Genomic DNA, 23,829 nt, shown 5'->3' with positions numbered 1-23,829 from the left:
CAACGCTGAGTGGTTACATGTAGTTTCCCATGTACCCTGTACTTGTAACCAGGCAGGATACAAACCGAGGGCTGTAACCTTGGGAGCACACTGGCTGTGTGAGGTGAACAAAACAAGGCTGCACAAGCCAGCTTCCTGGAACTGTACTGAACCTTTTCCCTTTTCTATATTCTTCTTGGCTTTTAGCAATAAATCCACTGATACTGGGTATTTGATCTCCTGACTCTATTTCATGACGAACCAAACTGTGGTCAAGCAATGGCCTGTGTAATTTATCAACACCAGTATCTTGTTAATTAAATCGCGCTCCAGAAGGCTTTTATTTTACATGTAATGCCATGGTCCCAAGCTTGCTACTTGCCAGCACTTGACTCATTGCTCTTTGGTAAATGCACTTTAGCGCGCGTGTTCACTACAAACATGTCTAAGTGCTGTGTGTGTGAAGCAGAGCTGTGTGCGAAGGGGGAGCTGGGGCGTACTGTGAATCCCACGAGTGGCCAGTGGACCAGGGGTTTGGCACTCCAGAGCCTATCACAAACCTACCGAGGAACAGCAGAGCCTGCATGGCTGGCGAAGCCAGGGAGCTGACCCCTGGCGGAGCACAGACAAGGTTTCCTCACACTAAGGGCAAGTGGTAGCAAGGGTCCTCACAACCTTGGGTACCCCCGGGAAGCGTCACAGAGCCTCTAAGCAAAGCTCCCAGTCTGGGCAGCAGAGAAAGACACCAGCTTTACACAGTTAAGGCTTTAGATAAGTTATATTGCATTCACATGGAGGTAACACGTATCATTCTGGTTCATTTAATCCTTTGGGGCGGGGCTAAAGAGTGAACAGGGAGTGGCCAGAGTGGAAAAGGCGTGGTGTGATTGTACGCACAAGCTTTTCACTTTAATTTGGGGGTGGGAACATAATAAATACTGCTGGACTGTGATTGGCTGAAATCCTTTCCCTCATCTGAAGTCATCTTAATGGACTGGTTTTAGTCGGCCATTAATTGAAGCTGTAAGAGTGGGGCTGGGGGTCTGATCATGTCCGGGCTGAAGCCATGGGGAGGAGAGACCACGGTGGGGCTTCCGGGGATGTAGAACATAGAGATGTGACCATGCCACACAGCTCAGCCATCCCCAAGGGCTCAGGAATTAAAAGCCAGGGGCCAGTCAGCGAGAGCTGACCCGCTGCCAAGGCATGGGAGCCCATGGCTCTTGGCTTGCTCCCCTCACTAGAGCATCTGATGGCCGCGACCCATCACAGCTCACCCCCAGCCCTTTGCACAGTGCCAGGGCCCCTCTTGAGATGGCAGCAAGAACATGTGCAGCTGGCCCTGTTCCAGAAATGCAGTGGTTGGGGGAGGGGGGGGGATCTGGCGTAGGGGCATTGGGGGCAGGGAGGAGGCCAGGGGTGGGGAAGTCATGCTGCCTCCTGAGGATTTGGGGCCTTTGAACTGTACCATCCTCCCTGCCAAACTCCCCCACTGCCTGTGACTTATTCCCCGAGGCAGCTCCTTGCTGATCTACAGGCAACTGAGTGCCCGTTACTCACTGGCCATTGTGGCTCTCGCTAGCCCTGGCTCTCAGAGGAGATAAGAACCTCCTACGAGGAGCGACTTATGGAGCTACTCCTTTAGCTCACAGGGTTGGGGCATGTGCTTTGGGGGCGGAAGGTGCCCTGGTTCTGTCTCTGATGATGCAGCTCACATTGGGTGTGTTCCACGGGGCTAGATCTCCCCTGGATGAATTCGTCTGGGACTGGGCATCTCCTCCCCTTTAAAGGGGCTATCCCAGCATGGATTCATTGATTGTTTTATTTGTGGGCGGGAAGGATAGATTCTTATGGCTGGACTGGGCAGTCCCGGCTGATCCCCTAGGAACAGTTGATCATCCTGTGGCAGATTCATCCGTCTAGCCAGGAATAAAGGGCGTGTCAGTGCAGGAATTTCCACGACCACCACAGGCTCCCTTCTCCCCAGGTTCCATGTCTGTGGACCTGCTGAGGTCCCATGAGCCACCCCCTGATCCAGGCGGTCACCTGAGCTCCGTCTTCCCCTCGTAGGAAGGCTTAGGGCAGACCTGGGAGCCCATCGTGTTTCTGTCCCGCACTGCGATGCAGATGTCCGGATACTGGGCCGGCACAGTGCAGTCAGGGCCCCTGCTGGGCTCGGTCCACGCCTGCTTCTCACAGCTGGCGCCCATCCATCCGCGGTAGCAGTGGCAGCAGAACTGCCCCCATGCCCTCTGGCCCGGCTTGTCCGTGCCCAGGTGATTGGTCAGCATGGGGTCCGCTCCCCACTGCTGCGGGCGGAGGTGCAGGAAGGCTCCCAGCTCGTCAGGGTGCTGCCTCACGCACCGTCCACGCCCGTGACACAGCTGGCGGCTGCACAGCTGGGCCGCCGACGTCACGTTCACCACGTAGGGCCCCAAGGTGTGGGTGATGTAATGGCGGAGGCTCCTGCAGCTCTCCTGGGGGGCGGAAAGCCACATTTACACCCAGTTCCACTGCAGACGCTGGCATGACCGGGGAGCAAACACTGCTACCTGTCTGCCCCACCAATGCAGCCCAGCCCTGCCCTAGAGGGACCCCACCTCCTAGCTGAGCTGGGTCTCAGGGGCCCATTGGCTCGTGGGCCTCCCTGCCAAGAAAGGGGAGCAGCCAGTGCCAGCTATGCAGGGCCCCTGGGGAAGTGATCTGAGAACCCACACACTCATCTCACACCCCTAAGAGTGAGTCCCTCTTCCCAGACACCTCCTGCACAGCTGCTTGCATTACGACTAACACACAGGTGAGTAAATGCAGGCATCGGGCCACGTGGATGGGCACCGTTCATGCCACGTGGACAGAGGGCAGCTCCACCAGAAATGAACGTACAGACTATTTCAGCTCTTTGTATCTAGGTGACAACCCCCTGGGTCTGCTGAGGGCCTGACCAGGGCGAACTGGGGTACTTACGGCTGAATGGGAGTAGGAGTTGTCTCCCCACAGTGCCAGGCCGGTGGCGCCGAGCGCTGCGCTCTCCCCAATCGTATGGACCAGGTCAGCCTGACCGAGAAAAAAAGGGAACAAGAAAGGGACATTTAGACAAGGAACATTTGGGCACCAACTCTGGCACCAGTCGCTGGCGGCATGTTACCATACAGTGCTGTTTGCTTTGCTGGTCTCATGGCACTGGCATCATCTGTGTGTGTGTGAGAGGCAGTGCCCGTAGGATCAGTACCTGCCTGGTTCTGGACAGGTGCAGCGTGGTCCTGAGGGCGCCCACGAGGCGTGAATGTAATGTTTATGTTGGCCTGCAGGTGATATTGGCATCCCCCATGACACTGCATGTGACCCCAGTACAGCACAGCCCTATGAAACTGTCGGGGCAGCACATGAGCCCCTGGCCCCACCTGCACTTGGCAACGCCCCTCATTCAGCGGTCAGTGTCACTGATGTGCAATGAGCCCCAAGCAGAAATCAAAACAAGCCAGGGTTTGCACTGACTGAGGCTGTGTCTACACTACAAAGATAAGTCGACCTATGTAAGTTTGACTTACAGCCACCACATCAAATTACTGTGGTGGCTGATGTTCACACTGCCCTCCTTCTGTTGCTGGTGCTCGTCCTCACCAGCAGCGCTTCCACTGACTGAAGAGGGGCAGTGTGGGGGACTGAGATCCAGGGAGCAGAGACTGTGCAGCTGAGGAGCCAGGAGCCGACTTTCATGTAAATTTCACAGCTCCAGCAGAGCCCTGAAATTGACAAGATGGCCAACAGCAGATGTTACTCCTGAGGGAATTCTGTGCAAAAAAATTAAAAATCCTGCATCAAAAATGTAAAAATTATGCATACAATTTTAACATTTTGCAAATTTTATTTGTCAATAAATATATATGGCTCCAGCATGGGAGTGGGGAGCACAGGCAATTGGCTGCATTGAGGTGAGAGATCATCCTGAAGCCCCCACTTTCCCCAGTACAGCAACTGGCAGTGAGGCTGCACCTGACCCTGACACAGTGCAAGGGCTGGGCCTGCCCCAGAAATGCTTCGGGGCCCTGCCCCCCTGCCAGACACAACAGGTGTGGGTGGGCAGGCTCAGCCCAGCAGGATCCAACTGTGGAGAGACTTAATGCAGGGGGATCCAGGTGTGGGTGAGAGGTTTCTGTGTTGGGCAGTCTGGGTGCAGGCAGCTCAGTGGGAGATCTGGATGCACAGAGGCTCGTTAAGGGGTTCCGGTGCAGGGGCAATGGGATTCTGCAGGGGATCCAGGTGAAGGTGGTTGGGGCTCAGCAGGGGAGGTCTGGGTGAGGGGAGATGGGACTCGGTGGGGTGTCTGGGTGTGAAGGACTTAGTGTGGGGGGATCCGGGTGCTGGGGGAGTGGGGCTTGGTGAGGTGGGGGTCCAGGTGCAGCTGGTTGGGGCTCAGTGGGGTGAGGGCCTGGGGGGGGGCTTGTCGGAGGGGTCCAGGTGGAGGGGGGTAGGGCTTGTCAGGGTGGGGTCTGATGGGCCTGCTTAATGGGGGAGCCCCAGCTGCTGCCAAGGGGATGCTGCATGCTGGGCTCCCACTTCCCCCCTCCCGCCTCCACAATTCCTCTATCCCCTTCTCTTCTCCATTCCCATCCCCTCACTCCCTCCCCTCCCCCTGCCCTATTCCACACCTCCTTTTCTTCCCTACTGCCTCTTCCCCCCACCCCATCACTTCCCTCACTCCCCGTTACCCAGCCCCACCTCGGGCACTCACTGTTGCCCAGAAAACAGGAAGGCTCCCAGCACACAGAAGGGGAGCCAAACTGGCACTAGGACCCAGGAGGCTGCGTTCAGCGGCAGTCAGCAGAGCCCAGATGCTGCCTCCTTCAGCTGGGCAGCTCTGCACTTGCACAAATGAGTGGGGGCAGTAGCATGTAACCCCGTGTACCCCTCCTGCCTCGTCTCTGTTTGGGGGGGGCAATAACACCCCAAAAACGACACCCATGATCTACCCCCTCCACACCTCCTCCCAATGCATAGCTTCCCTTTAGCTTCCCTGGTATTTTCTGCAGGGAAGCACAGTCATGCAGACTCCCCCCAGGAGTAATCAGATATAAGGAAGGCAGTGTCTACACAGACACTACCTTGTCCTAACCACACAGACATAAGCCTCTCATTGAGGTGGCTTTATGATGTCAGCATAGCAGGGGAGTTACATCGGCGGGAGGAGTATTTCAGTGCGGACACCTACACTGTTTTGTCAACAAAAGCTGACTTTCCTGGACAAAACTGTGTAGTGTAAGCAAGGCCTGAGCCAACTGGGCGTATCCTGATTACAACAGCCCCCACCCTTGCTAGCTCCTGGCTGTCCTAGAGGTGCAGCTTCACCACCTGGTGGCTAACGGTGGCTGACCCAAGGCTATTCCCAACCACCAAGAAGGCTGAAATCTAGCGATGAGCAGGATACCAGGCACATGGATCTCCAGCTCTGGTTCTTTCCTTTGCATCCCAATCCCTGGCTCTTACCTCGGACAGGTACCTGGCGGAGTGCCGATAGGAGACTCGGGAGTATGCTATCACAGGCAGGGGCTGCTCCAGGCCAAACCGTGCCACCCGGAAGGCCTCTTGCAGGCGGTGGTGGACGTAACTCTGGCGCTCGGCCGGCAGAAGCTTAGGTGGGAGGTAGATGCTCGGATAGAGGGCGGTGGAGGCCTCCCAGAGCCACATAAGCCGGTTGTTTCGCAGCACCTCCATGGCATGGCACTCCCCCGTGTAATTCCCCCCCTTCCTCCAGTTATCGTTGAAACAGTCAGGGAACCTGTAGAAGCCCCACAAACCCCAGGGCCTCAGCTTCTTCCCCAGCACCAGCGTCCTCTCCATGAGCTCCTGGGCTGCCCCCTCAAACTCTTCCTCGGCCAAGTAGGCTCGCTTCTTGGCGCACATCTCTGGGAACCTCTCCTGGACCCACTGCTCAGAGGCCTCCTTGTACACTGCCTTGGGGCCCCAGTTCCGTCTCCACAGCGGCCTCCACTCCTCCCAGTCGACCACAGCCAGCCCGTGGAAGTCTGGCTGCAGAAGCTGGGTGATCTCCACTGTGGCCCTCTCTAGGTGCTGCTTCAGGTGGACTTTCTGGGGGATTCCCCCATTGTGGTGCTCGCCCTCCGGGGAGATGTACGGGTAGAGTCCAAATTTGTTCTTGTAGAAGATGGTCATGTTCTGGCCCTGGAATGCGTTGCCTTGGTTCTCCACGATGGCGTAGTCCTCGAGAGGCAGGGCAACCCCAAAGCGCTGGTGGCACCGGGCCGTGGGCATGTTCCACACCACCACAAACGGCTTGTGCTGGAGAAGGGGGCCGGTGGATGCACTCTCCCAACTGCTCCCTCTCGAGGGTGGGATGGCTCCGAGGCAGAACAGGACCCAGGGCCAGACAGTTAGGCCCAGAGTCATGGTGGACATTCTGCAACTATGTCCAGTCCAGACCCCCTCCTGCTTCCTTCTTGAATGAACACCCTACAAGGGGAGAGCAAATCGGAGGCAGGGTGAGACCAGGGAGCCACACCTGTTCTAACATTAAGGGGAACAGCTTGTTTATGGCTTCCTCTCTCAGCCCCACATCCTCTTCCTTGAGCTCCACGCATGACAATGGGAGCAACCAACACAACCTGCACCCAGGACAGACTGTGGCAGGTCACCCTGGAATGCTGGGGAAAGTCCCCAGCCCATGTCACCCATGTTGGGCTAAGGAGGACCTGATGCCAGCTGAGAACTGGTCTCTTCTTGATACATCCTGTGACTGCCCAAGGTCGGCTTGTGGTTGAGCCCATTGGGGCTCCAAAGGGCTACTGGAGAGGACAGCTGTGCAAATTATGCCCCAGGACTAAGAAGTATAAAACCCCATGGCTTAGTTTGCTCTGGGTCCCTCCTCGTCCTTTGTTTTCCCTTCCAAATTACAGGTGTAATGGGTGTTGAAACCTATAGGTAGTGTTTCTATGATTGTATCAGTGCATCCCAGTCAGACTTCAGCCTGGGCTTTGTCCACCCCCATGATGCTGTCTCCCCTGTTTCCTGCCATTTGGACTGGACCTCACCTCTGACCCGGCCTTCCCACCAGATCGCACTTGGACCAGGGACTTGCCCTCCCAGGGAAACAGCCAGAAGTCCCAGCTGACACCAGCGAGCAGCATCACCCCTGGATCGGTGCCCCAGGAAAGGAGCCCCTGCTTGGCCCGTGTGGGTGCAACTCCCAGGTTGGGATGCATGAGGGGATCTAAAAAAGAACAGGAGTACTTGTGGCACCTTAGAGACTAACAAATTTATTTGAGCATAAGCTTTCGTGAGCTACAGCTCACTTCATCGGATGCATTCAGTGGAAAATACAGTGGGGAGATTTATATACATAGAGAACATGAAACAATGGGTGTTACCATACACACTGTAAGGAGAGTGATCACTTAAGGTGAGCTATTACCAGCAGGAGAGCAGGGACGGGGAGGGGGGGGAACCTTTTGTAGTGATAATCAACTGCTGGAAATGGCCCACCTTGATTATCACTACAAAAGGTGTTCCCCCCCTTCCCCCACACTCTCCTGCTGGTAATAGCTCACCTTAAGTGATCACTCTCCTTACAGTGTGTATGGTAACACCCATTGTTTCATGTTCTCTATGTATATAAATCTCCCCACTGTATTTTCCACTGAATGCATCCGATGAAGTGAGCTGTAGCTCACGAAAGCTTATGATCAAATAAATTTGTTAGTCTAAGGTGCCACAAGTACGCCTTTTCTTTTTGCGAATACAGACTAACACGGCTGCTACTCTGAAACCTGTCATTATGCGAGGGGATCTAAGGCTCCTAATTCCCAGTGGAAGCTGAGAACCTTTGTGGATCTGGGCCTTAAGCTCTTTGGCGCAGGGAGTGTCTCTTATTACATACAACTGGCAGAGCTGTCCCCAGGGTACAGCGAATCGGGGTGACTGCTCTGGGCCCCGCGCTTTGGGGGGCCCCACAGGTCGACACAATTGGCCAGCGCAGTTGGTCCCAGAAGTGACAGGTTGGTCCCAGAAGTGACAAATTTGTCACTTCCTCCCCGGGCCCCGCATTCCCCTAGGGACGGTCCTGTTTATTACGGTCCTGATCTTGGAACCCTCCTACAATGAAACATCCACATTCTTGTCTTCCGCCGTCGCTCTGATCTGCGGCCAGGGCCTCAACGGCGCGTGGCTAAGGGCAACGCTGGGTTCTCCCTGCTGGTGCCCCTCCACACCAGGGTAAACAGACAGTCCTGCATGGGCACCAAAAAGCTCACGCTGGGGGAACCTCCCAGGGGGAGATTTGCAGGCAGGGGTGCAAGTAGGGTGGTACCCTCCAGTACGCAGTACTGGCAAGAGATTTTTAGTGGATACGGGGTACCAGAAAGACTTGGGGCTAGCCCCACCCATCCGGAGGGCAGGGTGGGGCTGTGCTCTGCCCTTAAAGGAACAGAATGGGGCTAGGGAGAACATTCATTCTTTAAATGGCTTTAACAGCACAATACATATGCTAACAAACATAAACAAAGGCTTTGTTTAAGTTTGTTAGCATAGGTATTGTGCTGCTACATTGGTCAGGAGTCCTCAAGGGGGGCGGGGGGGATGGAAGGTATTTAAACAGTGTTTTTGATTCTGTTTCTCCCCTTTGATTCTGTTTCTCTCATTGGTCTGAATTATCCATGACATTCATACTGCATCACATCAAGTCCAAATCATTAGAGGAATGCCTTTGTTTGCACTGACCAGAGGATGTTTGGACTGTGATGTCAGCCCAGTTCTGCAGCCTGGTGGGAATCAGATGTTGTACCCAGTGTACCTAGAATTCTTCTTTGCAGCCAAACTAGTCTAACATGCATTTTGTTACCTGGAACTGGAGCAGCAAAACAAAGAAAACAAATGCCTCATTTTCCAGCTTTGTGGGTGAGAGTACGATAGGTGAAGATTATAATGCTGGACACTGACAGCCTTAAACCAGCTGCCTCAGGAATCTGCCAAGAACTTTGCTGAAAATACGTTCCTCATCTTAGCAACGGAGCTAAGATTTATCACACATCTGCCTACCTTTATTTGAATGAAGCTCCTTCTGATCTGCCAGCTTAAGCATTGTCAATTTCATCCAGAACAATTTACAAACTTGGAGCCTAATCCTGTAAACCCTTAATCATTTGATCAATTCCATTGAAGACAATGGGACTATTTGCATGACTGTGGACCACTTTTGTGGACTGGTAAGAGTTTCAGGAGTCTGTTCCTATAAAAACAACAAGGAGTCCTCATGGCACCTTAGAGACTAACAAATTTATTTGGGCATAAGCTTTCGTCGGCTATAACCCACTTCATCAGGCATCTTGTGAAGTGGGTTATAGCCCACAAAAGCTTATGCCCAAATAAATTTGTTAGCCTCTAAGGTGCCACAAGGACACCTCATTGTTTTTACTGATACAGACTAATACGACTACCCCTTTGAAACCTGTTCCTATAAAGCAGAGGTGGGCAAACTGCGGCCCAGAGGCCACATCCAGCCCTCCAGATGTTTTAATCTGGCCCTCGAGCTCCCACCAGGAAGTGAGGTCTGGGGCTTCCCCTGCTCTGGTGCTCCAGCTGGGGAGCAGGGTCGGGGTCTTGCCCCACTCTGCATGGCTCCCAGAAGCAGTGGCACATCCCCCTTCCAGCTCCTATGCATAGGAGCAGCCAGGGGGCTCCGCATGCTGCCCCCACCCCAAGTGCCACTCCCGCAGCTCCCATTGGCCGGGAACCTCTGATAGTGCCTCTGCATAGGAGCTGCAGGGAGGACATGCCGTTGTTTCTGGGAGCTGCTTCAGGTAAGCGCCGCCCAGAGCCTGCCCCCGACCCCCTGACCCCCTCCCATGCCCCAACCCCCTGCCCCAGCCCTGATCTCCCTCCATCCTCTGAATGCCTAGGTCCCAGCCCAGAGTACCCTCCTTCATCCCCAGACCCACCCCAGAGCTCGAACCCCCAGCCGGAGCCCTCCCACCCCCCAACCCCCAATTTTATGAGCATTCATGGCCTGACATACAATTTCCATACCCAGATGTGGTCCTTGGGACAAAAAGTTTTCCCATCCCTGCTGTAAAGGAAGTTGAATCCCCCATTGAAATGCAATGTTTGGGTACAATACCATAAAGCAGTTAAGGATACAGTTCTACTTAAAATTTGTCTTTTAATAAGTCAGACGTGCTGAAATGGCTCCTCACCCAACTCCCATATTCCATATAAACAGACTGAATACTACATATGTGTGGGGAAAGTGAGTAAGTAAGCATATTGATGTTTGTATACAAAGGGGGGTGTCAGAAGGGACGGGGAGAGCATGGGATCCCTGGGCTGGGGGCGGGGCAGGGAGGAGTCACATGGAGGGTCACGTGGGGAGGTCACGTGCCCCCCTTTGTGTCCCTCCCATGAGTGCAGTACCAGCAAGAAATTATTTCTACTTCCACCACTGTGTGCAGGGGCAGTTAGGCACCACTGGGAGTTGGGCGCTTCATGCTCAGGCTGCCTGTAAGATGCAATACCAGTGGGGAGCATTAAATCTCATGCTCATGCACAAGCCATGCCACTGCCCCCGTCCCTGCCCCTTGGCGGCTCAGATGCACCCTCCCTGCGGTCACTCCAATGGCCAGCAAGACAAATGCAAGCTGGGGGAAGGGGTCCAGAACTTCCAACTTTCCCCACTTAAGACCCGATTGGATGCCCACTGGAATCAGCAGAAAGCCTCCAGATGGCATCTATGGGCCTTGGACCAGACCCGGCTGCATGGGGCCAGGGCAGCCAATGCCAGCTCACTTCTCCCCAGCTGCAACAGAGATATCTTCGGAGAGAGAAGATTAGGAACCAGATCAGTCTCGGGTGCCACGTGACAGCCCAAAGCCATGTTCTAATCCCCCCAGAATGCACTGCCTGGGCTCTCACTGCCTCCCAGCACCCCAGAGACAGGCTCTAATCCACCCCCAATCTGCTGCGCAGAGCTCAGTTACAACTGACCTTGTTGCTTGAATATCACCTACCTTTTCCCCAGTCTATTTTCACAGCTCTGATAATTCTAGGTCTGTGTTTTCCCAGTACAGACACTCCAACACTTATCTATACACTGCACTTAGCACCAGAAGCCCAGCCCTCCTGGGAGACCCTATAATAACAAACCCAACTGCAACACCCAGCACTTGCAAGCAACCCTACAATAACAAACCTGTGTGTGTATAGTCCAGCACTTCCCAGCTACCGTACAATAACAAACCTGTGTGTGTATAGCCCAGCACTTCCATGCAACCCTACAATAACAAACTCACCTGCAATATCCAGCACTTGCAAGCAACACTACAGTAACAAACCTACGTGTTTATAGCCCAGCACTTCCAAACAATCCTCCAATAACAAACCCATGTGTGTATAGCCCAGAACTTTCAAGCAACCCTACAACAACAAACTCACGTGCAACATCCAGCCCTTGAGATCAACTCAAAAATAACACCCTGGTGTGTGAATTCCAGTGCTAACAAATGACCCTGCAATAGCAAACCAATGTGTGCAGCCCCTGTGCACCCGACAACCCTACAGTACTAGTGTGCATGTAACTAGCCCCTCTTGAGCCCTTAGCGGGGTTTGATCGACGGCACTCGAAGCGCAAGCACTATTTGAGCTAAAGAAATACCTTAGCAGGTATTTCTTAGCAGGCAGCTGGAGTAGACTTTTAGCCTCTTACATGACCCAGCCACTAGAGGGGGACAGAGACACACTCTCCCCAGTGTGGGTTACATGTGAGGTTGAGCAACTCTGCAAAGACCAGTCTCTGGCTATAAAGCACACCATCAGAAGCAAGCTCCACACAGACCAGGACACTCCACCTCACACCTGCCAGAACAACAGATGCAAAACCTGCAAACATATCTCCACTGCTACAATGATCAACACAACACCCCCACCCCCACCCCGTCCTCACAGCACACCTTTCAAGATCCACGGGTCTTACACATGCCAATCAAAACAGGTGCTGTACCCCATCCAGTGCACTAAATGCCCCAGTAGCAACTACGTGGGTGAAACCAGGCAATCACCATGCTCTGGAATGAACTCTCACAGGAAAATGATAAAAGACAAAAGCACCCTATGGCTGAACACTTCTCACAAGGCGATCTCTCTTTGTCTGACCACTCAGTCCTCAGCCTCAAAGAAAACCTGCACAACACTTACAAGAGACGAGCCTGGGAGCTTAAATTCATAACGCTGCTTGACACTGAAAATCCAGGACGGAACAGAGACAGACAATAGATTTATGGCTTATCACAACAATCTGTAACCCACTAACAACCCCTCTCAGCTGCTTTCCCCACTCTGACTGCAGGGGTGTTGATGGGCCACCGCACCTTGAGTGGTCCCTTGAAATGTGTGTTAACGACTTATGCTAACTAATTGTTCAGATCTGGTATTTAATTGTGGCACTTTGAGGAAGAGCTCTGTGTCACTCCAAAGCTTGTCTCTCTCACCCACAGAAGTTGGGACAATAAAAGATACTCCCTTGCCCGCCTCTAATCTCTCGTGTCTAATGTCTCTCTAATATCCCCTAGAGTCAGGGAGCACATGGGCATGTGATGGGGAGGGGACATTTTTGCTAAGGAAGCCTCCAAAAGGAGCTCAGCAACATCTTTAGATGGGGGGATATAACAGGCACCCGACAGCTTCAGCAGAGATGCTGTGCTAGCCGAAACATTGCCAGGTCAGTACGACTGGCCCCACGGAGCTCACACAGTGCAGTGTTCCAGGGATGTACAGACAGCTGTTCCACGCTCGGAGCGCCTCAGGGGGCTGGGGTATTGACAGGCCAGCATTCGGGGTGGCTGACGTCCCACCGGGACTCATTCTCATTTCCCCCACCTCACCTGAGGGCCCTTTCCCAGCAAGCGCCACAGCAAACGAAGATCCCAGCGGCAGGGTGTAGGGTGTGAATGATCATGTGACTAACGATTACTACATAGTACACAGCTGATGACTCTTGAGTGTGATGGGGCAGGGCGGGATGCAGCAGATTGATCTCAGCCACTCTCTTCCCCAGTTCTCCCGGGGTTGTCACTGGGGTTCAGAAGAGCTGCAGTTACAGCCACCTTGCATGTCAACAGTGCTTCCCCGCTAGAGCTGCTCCCCTCCCAGGTGCAGGAGGCTCCTGGGGGTTCCCCTCATCACACGGGAACATGGGTCTCTGCAGAGAGTGCTGCCTCCTACAAAGGAGTCTTGATCCTGGTGACTCCAGTGGGCCCACGACAGAGGTAGGGGTTACCACCCCAGAAGTGGCTGCATTTCATCAGTGGGGGAAGTGACTCCTGTATAGTAACCATAGGCCAAGGAGGCCAGGTTTGGTTTTCTTGAGAAAAAATAGGGGTGGTTCTGATACTGGTTCCATTTGATCCAAAGCACCGAGCTCCAGATAACAGCTAGCATGGGCCCATCTCCCTTGTGTATCCTTACAGCCACATTCGACTTTCAGATCCATTCAGCGCATCTCCACTTACAAGAACCCAGTAACAATCCTAAGAATGGCCATAGTGGGTCAGACCAATGGTCCATCTAGCCCTGTCTTTGGTAGTGTCCATGCCAGGTGCTTCGGAGGGAATGAAAAGAACAGGGCAATTACCGAATGATCCATCTGCTGTTGTCCAATCCCAGAATCTGTGGGTTTAAAGACAGCCAGAACATGGCATTGTGTCCCTGGTCATCTCAGTTAACAGCCACGGATCTTGCCTCCATGAACAGATCTAATTCTTTTGTGTGTATAGAGCAGTCCCTCGCTAAGCCCACTGCCCTACACACACACACAAAACCAGCTGCTTCTCCCCACCTCTCAGCACAGTTAAGAGCAGACAGAGCTTAGCAAGAATTCACATTACCAAGACTTCCCTCTGGTTAAGAAACAAGTTGCCAAATGGTTCCCAGCATATCACGAAGCAGCCTCGTGAGTCAGAACCCACCAAAATTGCCCCAGCTGTTGGATCAAAGGCCTTTTGGAGAGGCACTCGCCCGGTCTGCTGAAAGTTGCATTTATTCCCTTCCTTTCAAGATACGCTTTCGCAATGGGGTTTCCCAGCCATTAGCCTGGGGAAATTCACATCTTAGTGGCGCCTGCCATGAGTCCATTGTCCCATCTAGCACATGCCCAGTACAGGATCATTTGCAATTAACCCCTGGAACAACTGACCAAGGGTCATGGTCTTTCTCCATCACAAACAATTCTTAAATCCAGATTGGCTCTAGGAATTATCATGGGGCAGTTCTCTCACCTGTCATGCAGGAGGTCAGCAGATGATCACGAGAGACCGCCCTGGCCTGGAAATCCATGAGTCACATCACACAGTTTGAGTGACATAGAGGGGTTGGCGAATGGGGCTGGAGCTAACCCTTACTGCTCTCCCACTTGTATATATAGGGCTTTAGCTCCACCCCTATTTCTATTAACCCAGCCCCTGGGAGGGGCTTATTTTAAAATGACCCATTCTCCAGTTTGGTTCCCCACTCCAAAGAGAGAGAGAGAGTCAAACTAGATGCTGGCAACCAAAGAGACAAGGGAAGAAGTAACAGAAGAGCAATGGGTTGGAGGACGCACCCTCCAGCCCACCTGTCCTCTCTTGAACAAGAAGGGTGGCACCTCCTTGATGCCAGCTGGGATGCCCTTCTGACACCCACCCACCATCCATCTACATTGAGCGTCCCAATAACTTCTTCCGGTCCGTCCGGTGCCTAGTTATAAATGCCTCCCAAAGGATCTGTTTGCAGCAAGACAGTGGCCACCACTGCCTTCTCCCCGTGTACCTGACACATTGAAGATATTCTTGTCAGCCCTGTATGGGCGCCTGCATATGACCGGCGCCCTGGGGGTCTGGCTGTGAGACTGATGGCCTAGCAGTGGCCCAGGCCTTCCCTGTATCTCAGCTGGAATGTGCCTGTTATTAGCTGCAGTAGCTCAGGGTGCTGGCAGATCCCAGCCCAGGGAGCAGGTTGTGGGGTGGGAGAGGCCCTGAGAGAAAAAGAGACATCTTCCCCTCTGCGCTGGCCAGACTCCTGCAGTGTAGCCTAATGGGTCAAGCACTGGAGTGGGGCTTGCAAGGCCTAGTTCTACTCCTAGCTTGGACAGCTGGGTGACCTTGGGCAAGTCACTGGCCTCTCTGTGCCTCAGTTTCCCCATCTGTGAAAGGGGGCTAATGATCCTGATCTCCTCTGTAAAGGACTTTGAGCTAGATTCACAATAGGAGTTTAGATACAACTGCCACTTTAGACACCTAAATCTCAGAATCAGGGATTCACAAAACCCCCGCTCCACTGCCCCCACCCCCAATCTCTGTAGGTGCCCAAACTTGTTCAGCACCGAAAACTTTCAGGGTAAAAGTTCCCTGGGCACTTCTGTTTCTGTCTGTGAGCATGCCCTGTAGCCCCAGGCCACACATCCAGACACCTATACCTCAAAGAGTGATCCACAAACCACAGGCACACCTCTGCCTCGCAGGTGGTGAGATCAGCGCCCTGCTGCTTAGCCAGCCGTGCCGCTCTCCTGCCCTAGCTGAATCCTTGCCTGCTTGCATTGGGCTGGAACTGGGCATGGGCTGCGCTCCTGTGCAGACCAGCCAGGCGTGGCACAGGTGTAACCCACCAGAGCTTCGTCACCAATGCACAAGGACCAGCCCCACACAGATTTGTTAGAGGGGCTCTTAGCTGATTGGCCTTGGACCCACAAGGAGCAGGCCTGGGGAATCCCTTTGCAACCATGCTTTCAGCTCCAAGCCCCATGTCCCATATCTAGGCCTCAAAAGCCTTCCCCACTGGCAATGGGAATAGAGTAGGAGGCCACTTGCTGATTTCCCCACCCCAGCAGCTTGGGGGCCCCTATCATAAGGCTGGCCCTGCTGCTGCTAGAGATTTCTCCAGCTGCTTCCCCAATGATCCAAGGAGGCAGCTCGCATGAGCGTCTCTGCATCATAGATTTGCAGGGTCTCTCCACAGAAATCCCCTTCTGGCTGGACCAGGAGAGATCCAGGCTCCCTGATTTACCCATGTGAACATGGCAGATGGCCCAAAAGGGAATGACTGGGATTTGGACTCTCCCCCACCTCATGGGAGTTTGTGGTAGGCCAATCAAAACTAAAACAACCAAGCAGTGGGTAAGGCGGGGGCAGGGGAGTTCTCCCCAACCCCAACTTTTAATCAGCATCCCATTAGCACACTGTGCAGGAATCAAATGTCCTTCTTCATCCAGAAGATGGGGAGCCCTCTGAGGTCGCGGTACGGTGTCTCCAGCAGGGTCTGACCATAGGGATCCTCCCCTGGTGAACTGGAGGCGATGGGGCCAGGAAAAACTGGTTGGCCTAACAGAGGGAGGTGGCATGGTGGAGGACCAGGGGGAGGGGGCAGAAGGTGTGCAGAGCTTACATGGGCAGCTGGTGGAGGTAAAGGGGGAGGTGGAGGCAGCCCCGCAGCAGCGATCCTGCAATGGAAAGGGGAAGCATGGGGAGGTGAAGGCGGCAAGGGGAGTGGAGGGGGAATGGCAGATTGTGAGGAGTTTAAAGAGCAGATCGGTGGAGACAGAGATGGCGGCAATGGTGGCAGAGGTGGTGGTGGGCACACAGTGGCGGTGCAGTGGGCAGGGGGTGTGGAGGACGGTAGTGGAGGCGGGTTGGCTCCTGAAGTTCTGCTGTTAAGATGGGAGGCGGTGGGACTGGGCTTTCCCGGTCCCCAAGCAGATGCTCTAGTGTGAGGAGGGGGGCTGGAGAACATCTGCAGGAACTCCATGGGGACCACGGAGCTCATGAACCCCATGCTCTGCACCGGCTCAGATGCAGTGTAGCCCAAGTGGGCATAGAAGTGCTGCTTGTCATGTGTGGTGAGATGCAGGTGCCTGAAGCCACGGGACTTGGCGTAGCTCTCGGTGGCTTCCATCAGCTTCCGGCCGTACCCCTGGCCCCGCAGCGCCCTGGAGACCACAACCGTTTCCACAAACAAGCTCTCGGGCTGGCTGACAACACGGGACAACCTGGCGTGCCCAAGGAGCTGGGTCTTTGCCGTCTTCCCTTCCTCGGCAGCCTCTGTGGCCCTCTGGGTTCTAATCAGCACCAGACACATGGGGAAGTTGTCTGTGGACTTCTGGAGTGAGTACATGCGAGAGGTCTTGCTTTTCTTCCACTCTTCGTTGATGAGCTCCGCGCAGACCTCCACCAGATCCGGCCTCTGGTGAAGGGGAACTGCCGTGAGCAGCTCCGAAACCGAGCCCATTCTTCCCACTGATGGGAGAACAAGCAGGCAAAGCTTTGCAAGTCACAGAGAGCCAGCACCGCTCCCCGAAGCCACGACACACCTGGGCGGGTGCACACAGCCAGATGCAACCCTGCTGCTGGAATTCCAACGATCACTGCAACAGGCCATTCCCACTGGCCTTGGGCAGATTGCAGCGCGGCAGGGAGACACCAGGCCCCAGGGGAGGAAGAGAAACTCCCAGAGGCAAATCCAGCCTGGAGCGCACCCAGTCTTCCAAGGGTTCAGTACGTGCTATGGGTCATCTTGCGCCAACAGCTGATGGAAACAAAGCAATTGGCAGAGCCGTCACTGCCTCACTCCATCTGGCACCTGGAGAGTTTATTCCTTTTAATTTTTTCCATTTCTGGATGAGCATTTGAAAATCCACCCATAAAACTAGCCCTATAAATACCACATCTATTAGAGGAAGGGGTGCTAAATGGGGCAGGAAGGTCCCAGAGGAATACCTGCTGGGTCCCGGAGCTGCCAGAGCCAAGCTGTGCTGGTCCCCTTCCTTGCCCCAGCAAAGGGTTATGGGCCAAAGAGTGCTGGGCTCCAGCTGGTCACACCTGGTACATGGCCCCTAGGGGCCAAGGACACAGCATGTAGATCCGAGCAGCCCCGAGGATGCTCTAGCTTAGAATCATTGAATATCAGGGTTGGAAGGGACCTCAGGAGGTCATCTAGCCCAACCCACTGCTCAAAGCAGGGCCAATCCCCAACTAAATCATCCCAGCTAGGGCTTTGGCAAGCCTGACCTTAAAAATTTCAATGGAAGGAGATTCCACCACCTCCCTAAGTAACGCATTCCAGTGCTTCACCACCCTCCTAGTGAAAAAGGGGTGGGTGACATCCAGGGGTGGGTGACAGCTGGTCCAAGGATACATGGAGGGTAAAGATGGCCTAAAGCTATCTCAGGCCAGGCGCCTTGTTCCTGCATAGATGAAGAGGAGTGGGGACTCCGCAGTCTGCACAGGAGATCGGACTCTGCGGCTGGTCGAGTCCTCGCAGACCAATGGGGCTGATCAGTGCCAACTGCGATGCCAGGTTCTGTGATCGGGACACCCGTCCGAGAAGGACCAGGCTGAGAACCACCAACTCATTGCAAGCATGCCCTTGCTGCCCACTTGAGAGAAGGCCACAGCCCGACCATCAGGACAGGAGGGAGAGGGCTGTGTCAGGTTGGGCTGGGCGAAGTGGGCCATGCCAGAAGCACAGTCCGTTCCAGATGGGCACCGTCTGTACCAGGCTGAGGAGGTCCCTGCCCCCTGTCAGCTTTGGCTTGTACCGAGCTTTAAACCCAGGAGATGGGTTCACAGACCCCACCCGCGCTGAAGCTTGGAGCCTACTTTAATAGAGGCTGCCTGTGCCCCCCAGGAGATGGCAGCAAACCATGGCATACGGGGTACCTCTCCTGTGTGCCAGCTCATCTCATAGGCTGCTGTTGGGCAGCTGGATCGGACCCAAACAAACCACCTGTGCACCCAAGCTAGGGGAAAAGGAGCACAGTAAAGGCTGCACCTTGCCAGTGGACAGTTCAGCTAGAGCGTCCCTGCCTCCCAGAGTCACCCCACCCATTGGCACTGAGCCAGCAAGGCAGATAGGCCTGGGGATGGCTGTGAAATCCTCACCCTGCCCCCCCCCAACTTCCGCTCTGGCTGGGTCATGAACCTTGAGAAATTGCAACATGCACAGTCACCACCACGACTTCCTCTGAGCCATCCGCTCGCTGGATTTAGAGGCGCCTTGAGAAGACCCCAGCCTCTCCCAGCAGAGGGCGCTGTAGGGAGGGTCAGGAACGCTGGCTGGGGGGAGCTCCCAGCTACTCCAGCCCTGGCCTCTCTCAGCAGGGGGCGCTGTGAGGAGCAGGGCAGGGAGCACTGGCTGGCGAGGGGGGGTCCCGGCTACTCCAGCCCCAGCCTCTCCCATTATCAGAGCACAGGTCTGCAGGTTGCTCAGGCCAGCACCTTTCATCAGCACTAAAGTCACTTTAAAAAGCCCTGCGAGGAGACAGAGCAAACACTTGCCAACCTCTGTCCAGGGCCTACAGGGGCCAGCCTACCCCTGGGACCACTCTGGAGACGCTGACCTCGCATTCATCAACAGGGCCTGAATTTCCTGGCATTAGCAGGCGCCTTTCCCCCTGGCTAGTTCCCCTTCCTAGGGGCTGGCAGGCTCTGGGAAGCCACAGGCAGTTTGCAAGAGGAACCACCACCTAAGCAGTTTTCTCAATACAGTCAGATAGCAACAACCATGCTTTCCCGCCAGCATCTGGAGACACAGAAGGGCCTGGCCTCAGCAGGCTGAGCAGCTCGATCCTGAGACAGGCTAATGTCTCGTGACCTGGGACAGCCCAGATCTGACTGTCCTGCACCCCATAGTAGCTGCACAATCCACCCTGGTGCAGCCAACCACAGCTCAGATCCCTTCACCCTGAGCCACAGCCTCATCTCCGGGGCTTCGTTCAGCTTCATATTAAAAGGCCCAAACAAGGGAGGCACCCTGCTCTGGGGAGGAGCTATCGCAGCCTCGGCCATCTCTGCAAACGAGCCCCACTCTCCAGCCTGCCTTTGCCATTGCTCCATTTCAACCTCATGATGAGAATCAAAATATCCATTCAGGCCCCGGGGGAATGGCATTAAAGTCAATGGCATCCCCCTTTATGCCAGGACCCCTCTCAGGCCTGCCAAGAAGAAAGCCAGCCTCCCATTCCCCACTGCAAGCTAGGTATCACCCCCACTGGGGAAAGTGAGGCATGTCCAGAGCCAGTAGTGGAGTTGGGAAGAGATTCCAGGAATTCCTGGCTCCCAAGCACTATGGTGATTGAGTCAGCTCTGTTAGCCGGGGAGCATGTTTTTGCTGGGTGTCCACTCACCCTGCCCAGCATCAATGCTCATCGAGCTCCTGTGCTCTGCGTCTCCTCCCTGCCTGGGGATCAACTCAGAGCTTCTGCTCTGACTGGGGCCCCGGAGACGCTGTCCAGCCTCTTTCACAAGTACCTCACAGGAAGCTGCACGTTCCCCAGCCAACCACAGACACCCAGTTCTGCTTCCCAGCAGTGAATGACGTGTCTGTTTAAACATAGGACAAGCTGGCCCACGGGCCTGGAATGGAAATTGGTGTGGACCAGCCCCTCCCCAGCGCTGGCACACAGCCCCGTAAAGCTCTGCTCGCTGGGGGCTCCTAAAAACCAGGTAGGGCACGACAGGACTTCAGTTCAAAGGTGGCTGAGTTGGTGGGTTCTCAGCCTGATCTCCCCATGGAGCCATCGTATGGACACAAACCAGCCCCTTACGGGCAGCCTCAACACAAAGGCCAAGAAGAAGGGTGGCGGTAGAGATGGCGTTCCCTCCACAGCTATCAGTGAGGGGAGCGCTTGCCCTGGTGCTGGCTGAGCTAGACCTGGTCTCTGGGGCTTCATCCTGGCACCTTCAACCTCCAATAAAAACAAGACCCCAGCACAAAGGCCTGGGGCATACAAAGGGTTAATCCAGGGAGTATTCACTATGGTACCCAGCACACTCCCCTAACTGCTATGCCCATACACGAGACCCTGGGGCACCAAGCTTCAGGGCAGCAGAGTGGGGAGGAAGGAGGACCAAGCTCCAGATAGGCTTGCCTGTCAAGTGAACCTATCTGGCCAGGGTCCCAGCTGGCACCCACACGGCACAGCCAGGGAGAAGCTCACCCTGCCGGGGTCCCAACGGGCACCCGCAGGGGGGTGGTGGTGTTTACATGGCTCAGAGCACAGAGATGGGCTGTGTCTGTGCAGCCTGGGGCAGTGTGGACACACGCCTGGGCACGCGGACAAATCCCTGCAGTGTCCCTGGAGAGAAGGGGGCCCAGCTGCCCCCTGCAAACATTCCCTGGCACTGGAACAGAAATTAGAGGCGGACGAGGGGGTTGCTCCCAGGGTCAGACAGAGCCATGGGGCTCCCATCCTGGGGGGAGTGGGTCAGCCACCAGGGCTCCCCCTTACTCCTGTAGGGGTGGAGAGATCCCTCCACAGCAAGTACAGCTCCACTTCCAGGGCATCGTACCTGCCATTCAGCTCCCCTGCTCCAGAGGTTCGTCCTAATTCTCCGTCTTTGAATCAGATCCCTCCCTGCACCTGGCCCAAGAAGCTGCAGCCTCCCCTACTCAAGGTATGAGGGAAGCAGGGCCCCAAGAGCTGCCTGTCATTGTGCCCCTACCTCAGTGAGCCCTATGGGGTTTGCAGGGGTGCAGAATCACCAAGGTGCAGATCCAGCTCCACCTCATCCCACCCCCATCTGCTCCCTTCCTCTAGCCCTTCTGCCCAGGATGGCCCCTGTGCCCAGAGCTGCTGCAGACGAGGTGTAAAGGCCAGGGCTATTCCCCAGGGGCTGACGCCTGCCTGGCACAGCCCCTTGGCATCAACCTTGCTGGCACAAAGGGCACCTGATTCCTCATTGCCCTGTGCAGCCATTTAAGCCAGGGCAAACTCCCTCATCGTGACCGGGTGGCGCTCGGCACCCTCTGTGCACTGGCACAAAGAACTACCTGGGGCGTAAAGGAGAACCAGGCCCCAGAGCACGACTGGCACAGCCCAGAGCGTTCACACCCTTGGGGGCTCTCACCACTGTATCCCCGTCTGCTTCCAAGGACATGGGCTGGCCAAGCTTCCTGCCTTTACCACCCAGAACAGCTCAGGTGCAGGGCAGGGCCCTACCCACTGGCGCTGTTGGCTGAGCACTAGCAAGAGCTGTGGGTAAATATGGGGTTTCCCTGCCCAGTACAGACAGGGGTTCTTTTGTCTGAGATCCAATGGGTCACCAGACCCACCATCTAGACGGTGCAGGGAGACAGAACCACCCCAAGCATGCCTGTGGGTTCAGTCCCCAACTGCTGGGCCTGGTCACAGCCCAAACGGGGCGCTATGGGGCAGGGCCAGGGGCTTGCCCCCCACTGCCAGGCCGAGTCACAGCCCAAACAGGGCGCTATGGGGCAGGGCCAGGAGCTCACTCTGCCCCCCCAGCTGCCAGGCCGAGTCACAGCCCAAACGGGGCGCTATGGAGCAGAGCCAGGGGCTCCCCCCCCCCAGCTGCCCGACCGGGTCACAGCCCAAACGGGGCGCTATGGGGCAGGGCCAGGGGCTCCCCCCACCAGCTGCCCGACCGGGTCACAGCCCAAACGGGGCGCTATGGGGCAGGGCCAGGGGCTCCCCCCACCAGCTGCCAGGCCAGGTCACAGCCCAAACGGAGCGCTATGGGGCAGGGCCAGGGGCTCTCCCCCCCCAGCTGCCCGACCGGGTCACAGCCCAAACGGGGCGCTATGGGGCAGGGCCAGGGGATCCCCCCCCCCCAGCTGCCCGACCGGGTCACAGCCCAAACGGGGCGCTATGGGGCAGGGCCAGGGGCTCTCCCCCCCCAGCTGCCCGACCGGGTCACAGCCCAAACGGGGTGCTATGGGGCAGGGCCAGGGGCTCCCCCCACCAGCTGCCAGGCCAGGTCACAGCCCAAACGGGGCGCTATGGGGCAGGGCCAGGGGATCCCCCCCCCCCCCAGCTGCCCGACCGGGTCACAGCCCAAACGGGGCGCTATGGGGCAGGGCCAGGGGCTCCCCCCGCAGCTGCCAGGCCGGGTCAGAGCCCAAACGGGGCGCTATGCGGCAGGGCCAGGGGCTCCCCCCCCCCAGCTGCCAGACCGGGTCACAGCCCAAACGGAGCGCTATGGGGCAGGGCCAGGGGCTCTCCCCCCCCAGCTGCCCGACCGGGTCACAGCCCAAACGGGGCGCTATGGGGCAGGGCCAGGGGATCCCCCCCCCCCAGCTGCCCGACCGGGTCACAGCCCAAACGGGGCGCTATGGGGCAGGGCCAGGGGATCCCCCCCCCCCCAGCTGCCAGACCGGGTCACAGCCGAAACGGAGTGCTATGGGGCAGGGCCAGGGGCTCTCCCCCCCCAGCTGCCCGACCGGGTCACAGCCCAAACGGGGCGCTATGGGGCAGGGCCAGGGGCTCCCCCCCCCAGCTGCCAGGCCAGGTCACAGCCCAAACGGGGCGCTATGGGGCAGGGCCAGGGGTTCCCCCCCCAGCTGCCAGGCCGGCTCAGAGCCCGAACTGGGGCGCTATGGGACAGGGCCAGGGGCTCCCCCCCCCAGCTGCCAGGCCGGGTCAGAGCCCGAACGGAGGCGCTATGGGGCAGGGCCAGGGGTTCCCCCCCCAGCTGCCAGGCCGGCTCAGAGCCCGAACGGGGGCGCTATGGGGCAGGGCCAGGAGCTCTCCCCCTCCAGCTGCCAGGCAGGGTCAGAGCCCGAACGGGGGCGCTATGGGGCAGGGCCAGGGGTTCCCCCCCCAGCTGCCAGGCCGGCTCAGAGCCCGAACGGGGGCGCTATGGGGCAGGGCCAGGAGCTCTCCCCCCCCAGCTGCCAGGCCGGCTCAGAGCCCGAACGGGGGCGCTATGGGGCAGGGCCAGGAGCTCTCCCCCCCAGCTGCCAGGCCGGGTCAGAGCCCGAACGGGGGCGCTATGGGGCAGGGCCAGGGGTTCCCCCCCCAGCTGCCAGGCCGGGTCAGAGCCCGAACGGGGGCGCTATGGGGCAGGGCCAGGGGCTCTCCCCCTC

At 56.4% G+C, this 23,829-nt stretch overlaps 2 protein-coding genes across 2 annotated transcripts; both read right to left on the bottom strand.

Annotated features, from left to right (window-relative positions):
* Window positions 1–449: 449 nt before the first annotated feature.
* Window positions 450–22,564, bottom strand: HYAL3 (hyaluronidase 3). The gene is made up of 4 exons (XM_077821357.1): window positions 21,294–22,564; window positions 5,464–6,447; window positions 2,944–3,033; window positions 450–2,456 (listed from the first exon to the last, which is right to left on the bottom strand). The coding sequence occupies exons 2-4, from the start codon at window positions 6,391–6,393 to the stop codon at window positions 2,022–2,024; spliced, it is 1,455 nt and encodes a 484-aa protein (XP_077677483.1). The 5' UTR covers window positions 6,394–6,447; window positions 21,294–22,564; the 3' UTR covers window positions 450–2,021.
* On the bottom strand, window positions 16,119–18,841 carry NAA80 (N-alpha-acetyltransferase 80, NatH catalytic subunit). Its single transcript, XM_077821360.1, has one exon. The coding sequence runs from the start codon at window positions 17,230–17,232 to the stop codon at window positions 16,198–16,200; it is 1,035 nt and encodes a 344-aa protein (XP_077677486.1). The 5' UTR covers window positions 17,233–18,841; the 3' UTR covers window positions 16,119–16,197.
* Window positions 22,565–23,829: the final 1,265 nt, after the last annotated feature.

This window comes from Eretmochelys imbricata, chromosome 7 (genome assembly GCF_965152235.1).
Source record: "Eretmochelys imbricata isolate rEreImb1 chromosome 7, rEreImb1.hap1, whole genome shotgun sequence".
Classification (NCBI taxonomy): Eukaryota; Metazoa; Chordata; order Testudines; family Cheloniidae; genus Eretmochelys; species Eretmochelys imbricata.
The sequence above is the reverse complement of the archived record's forward strand: the minus strand, read 5'-3'. Positions and strand labels throughout refer to the sequence as shown.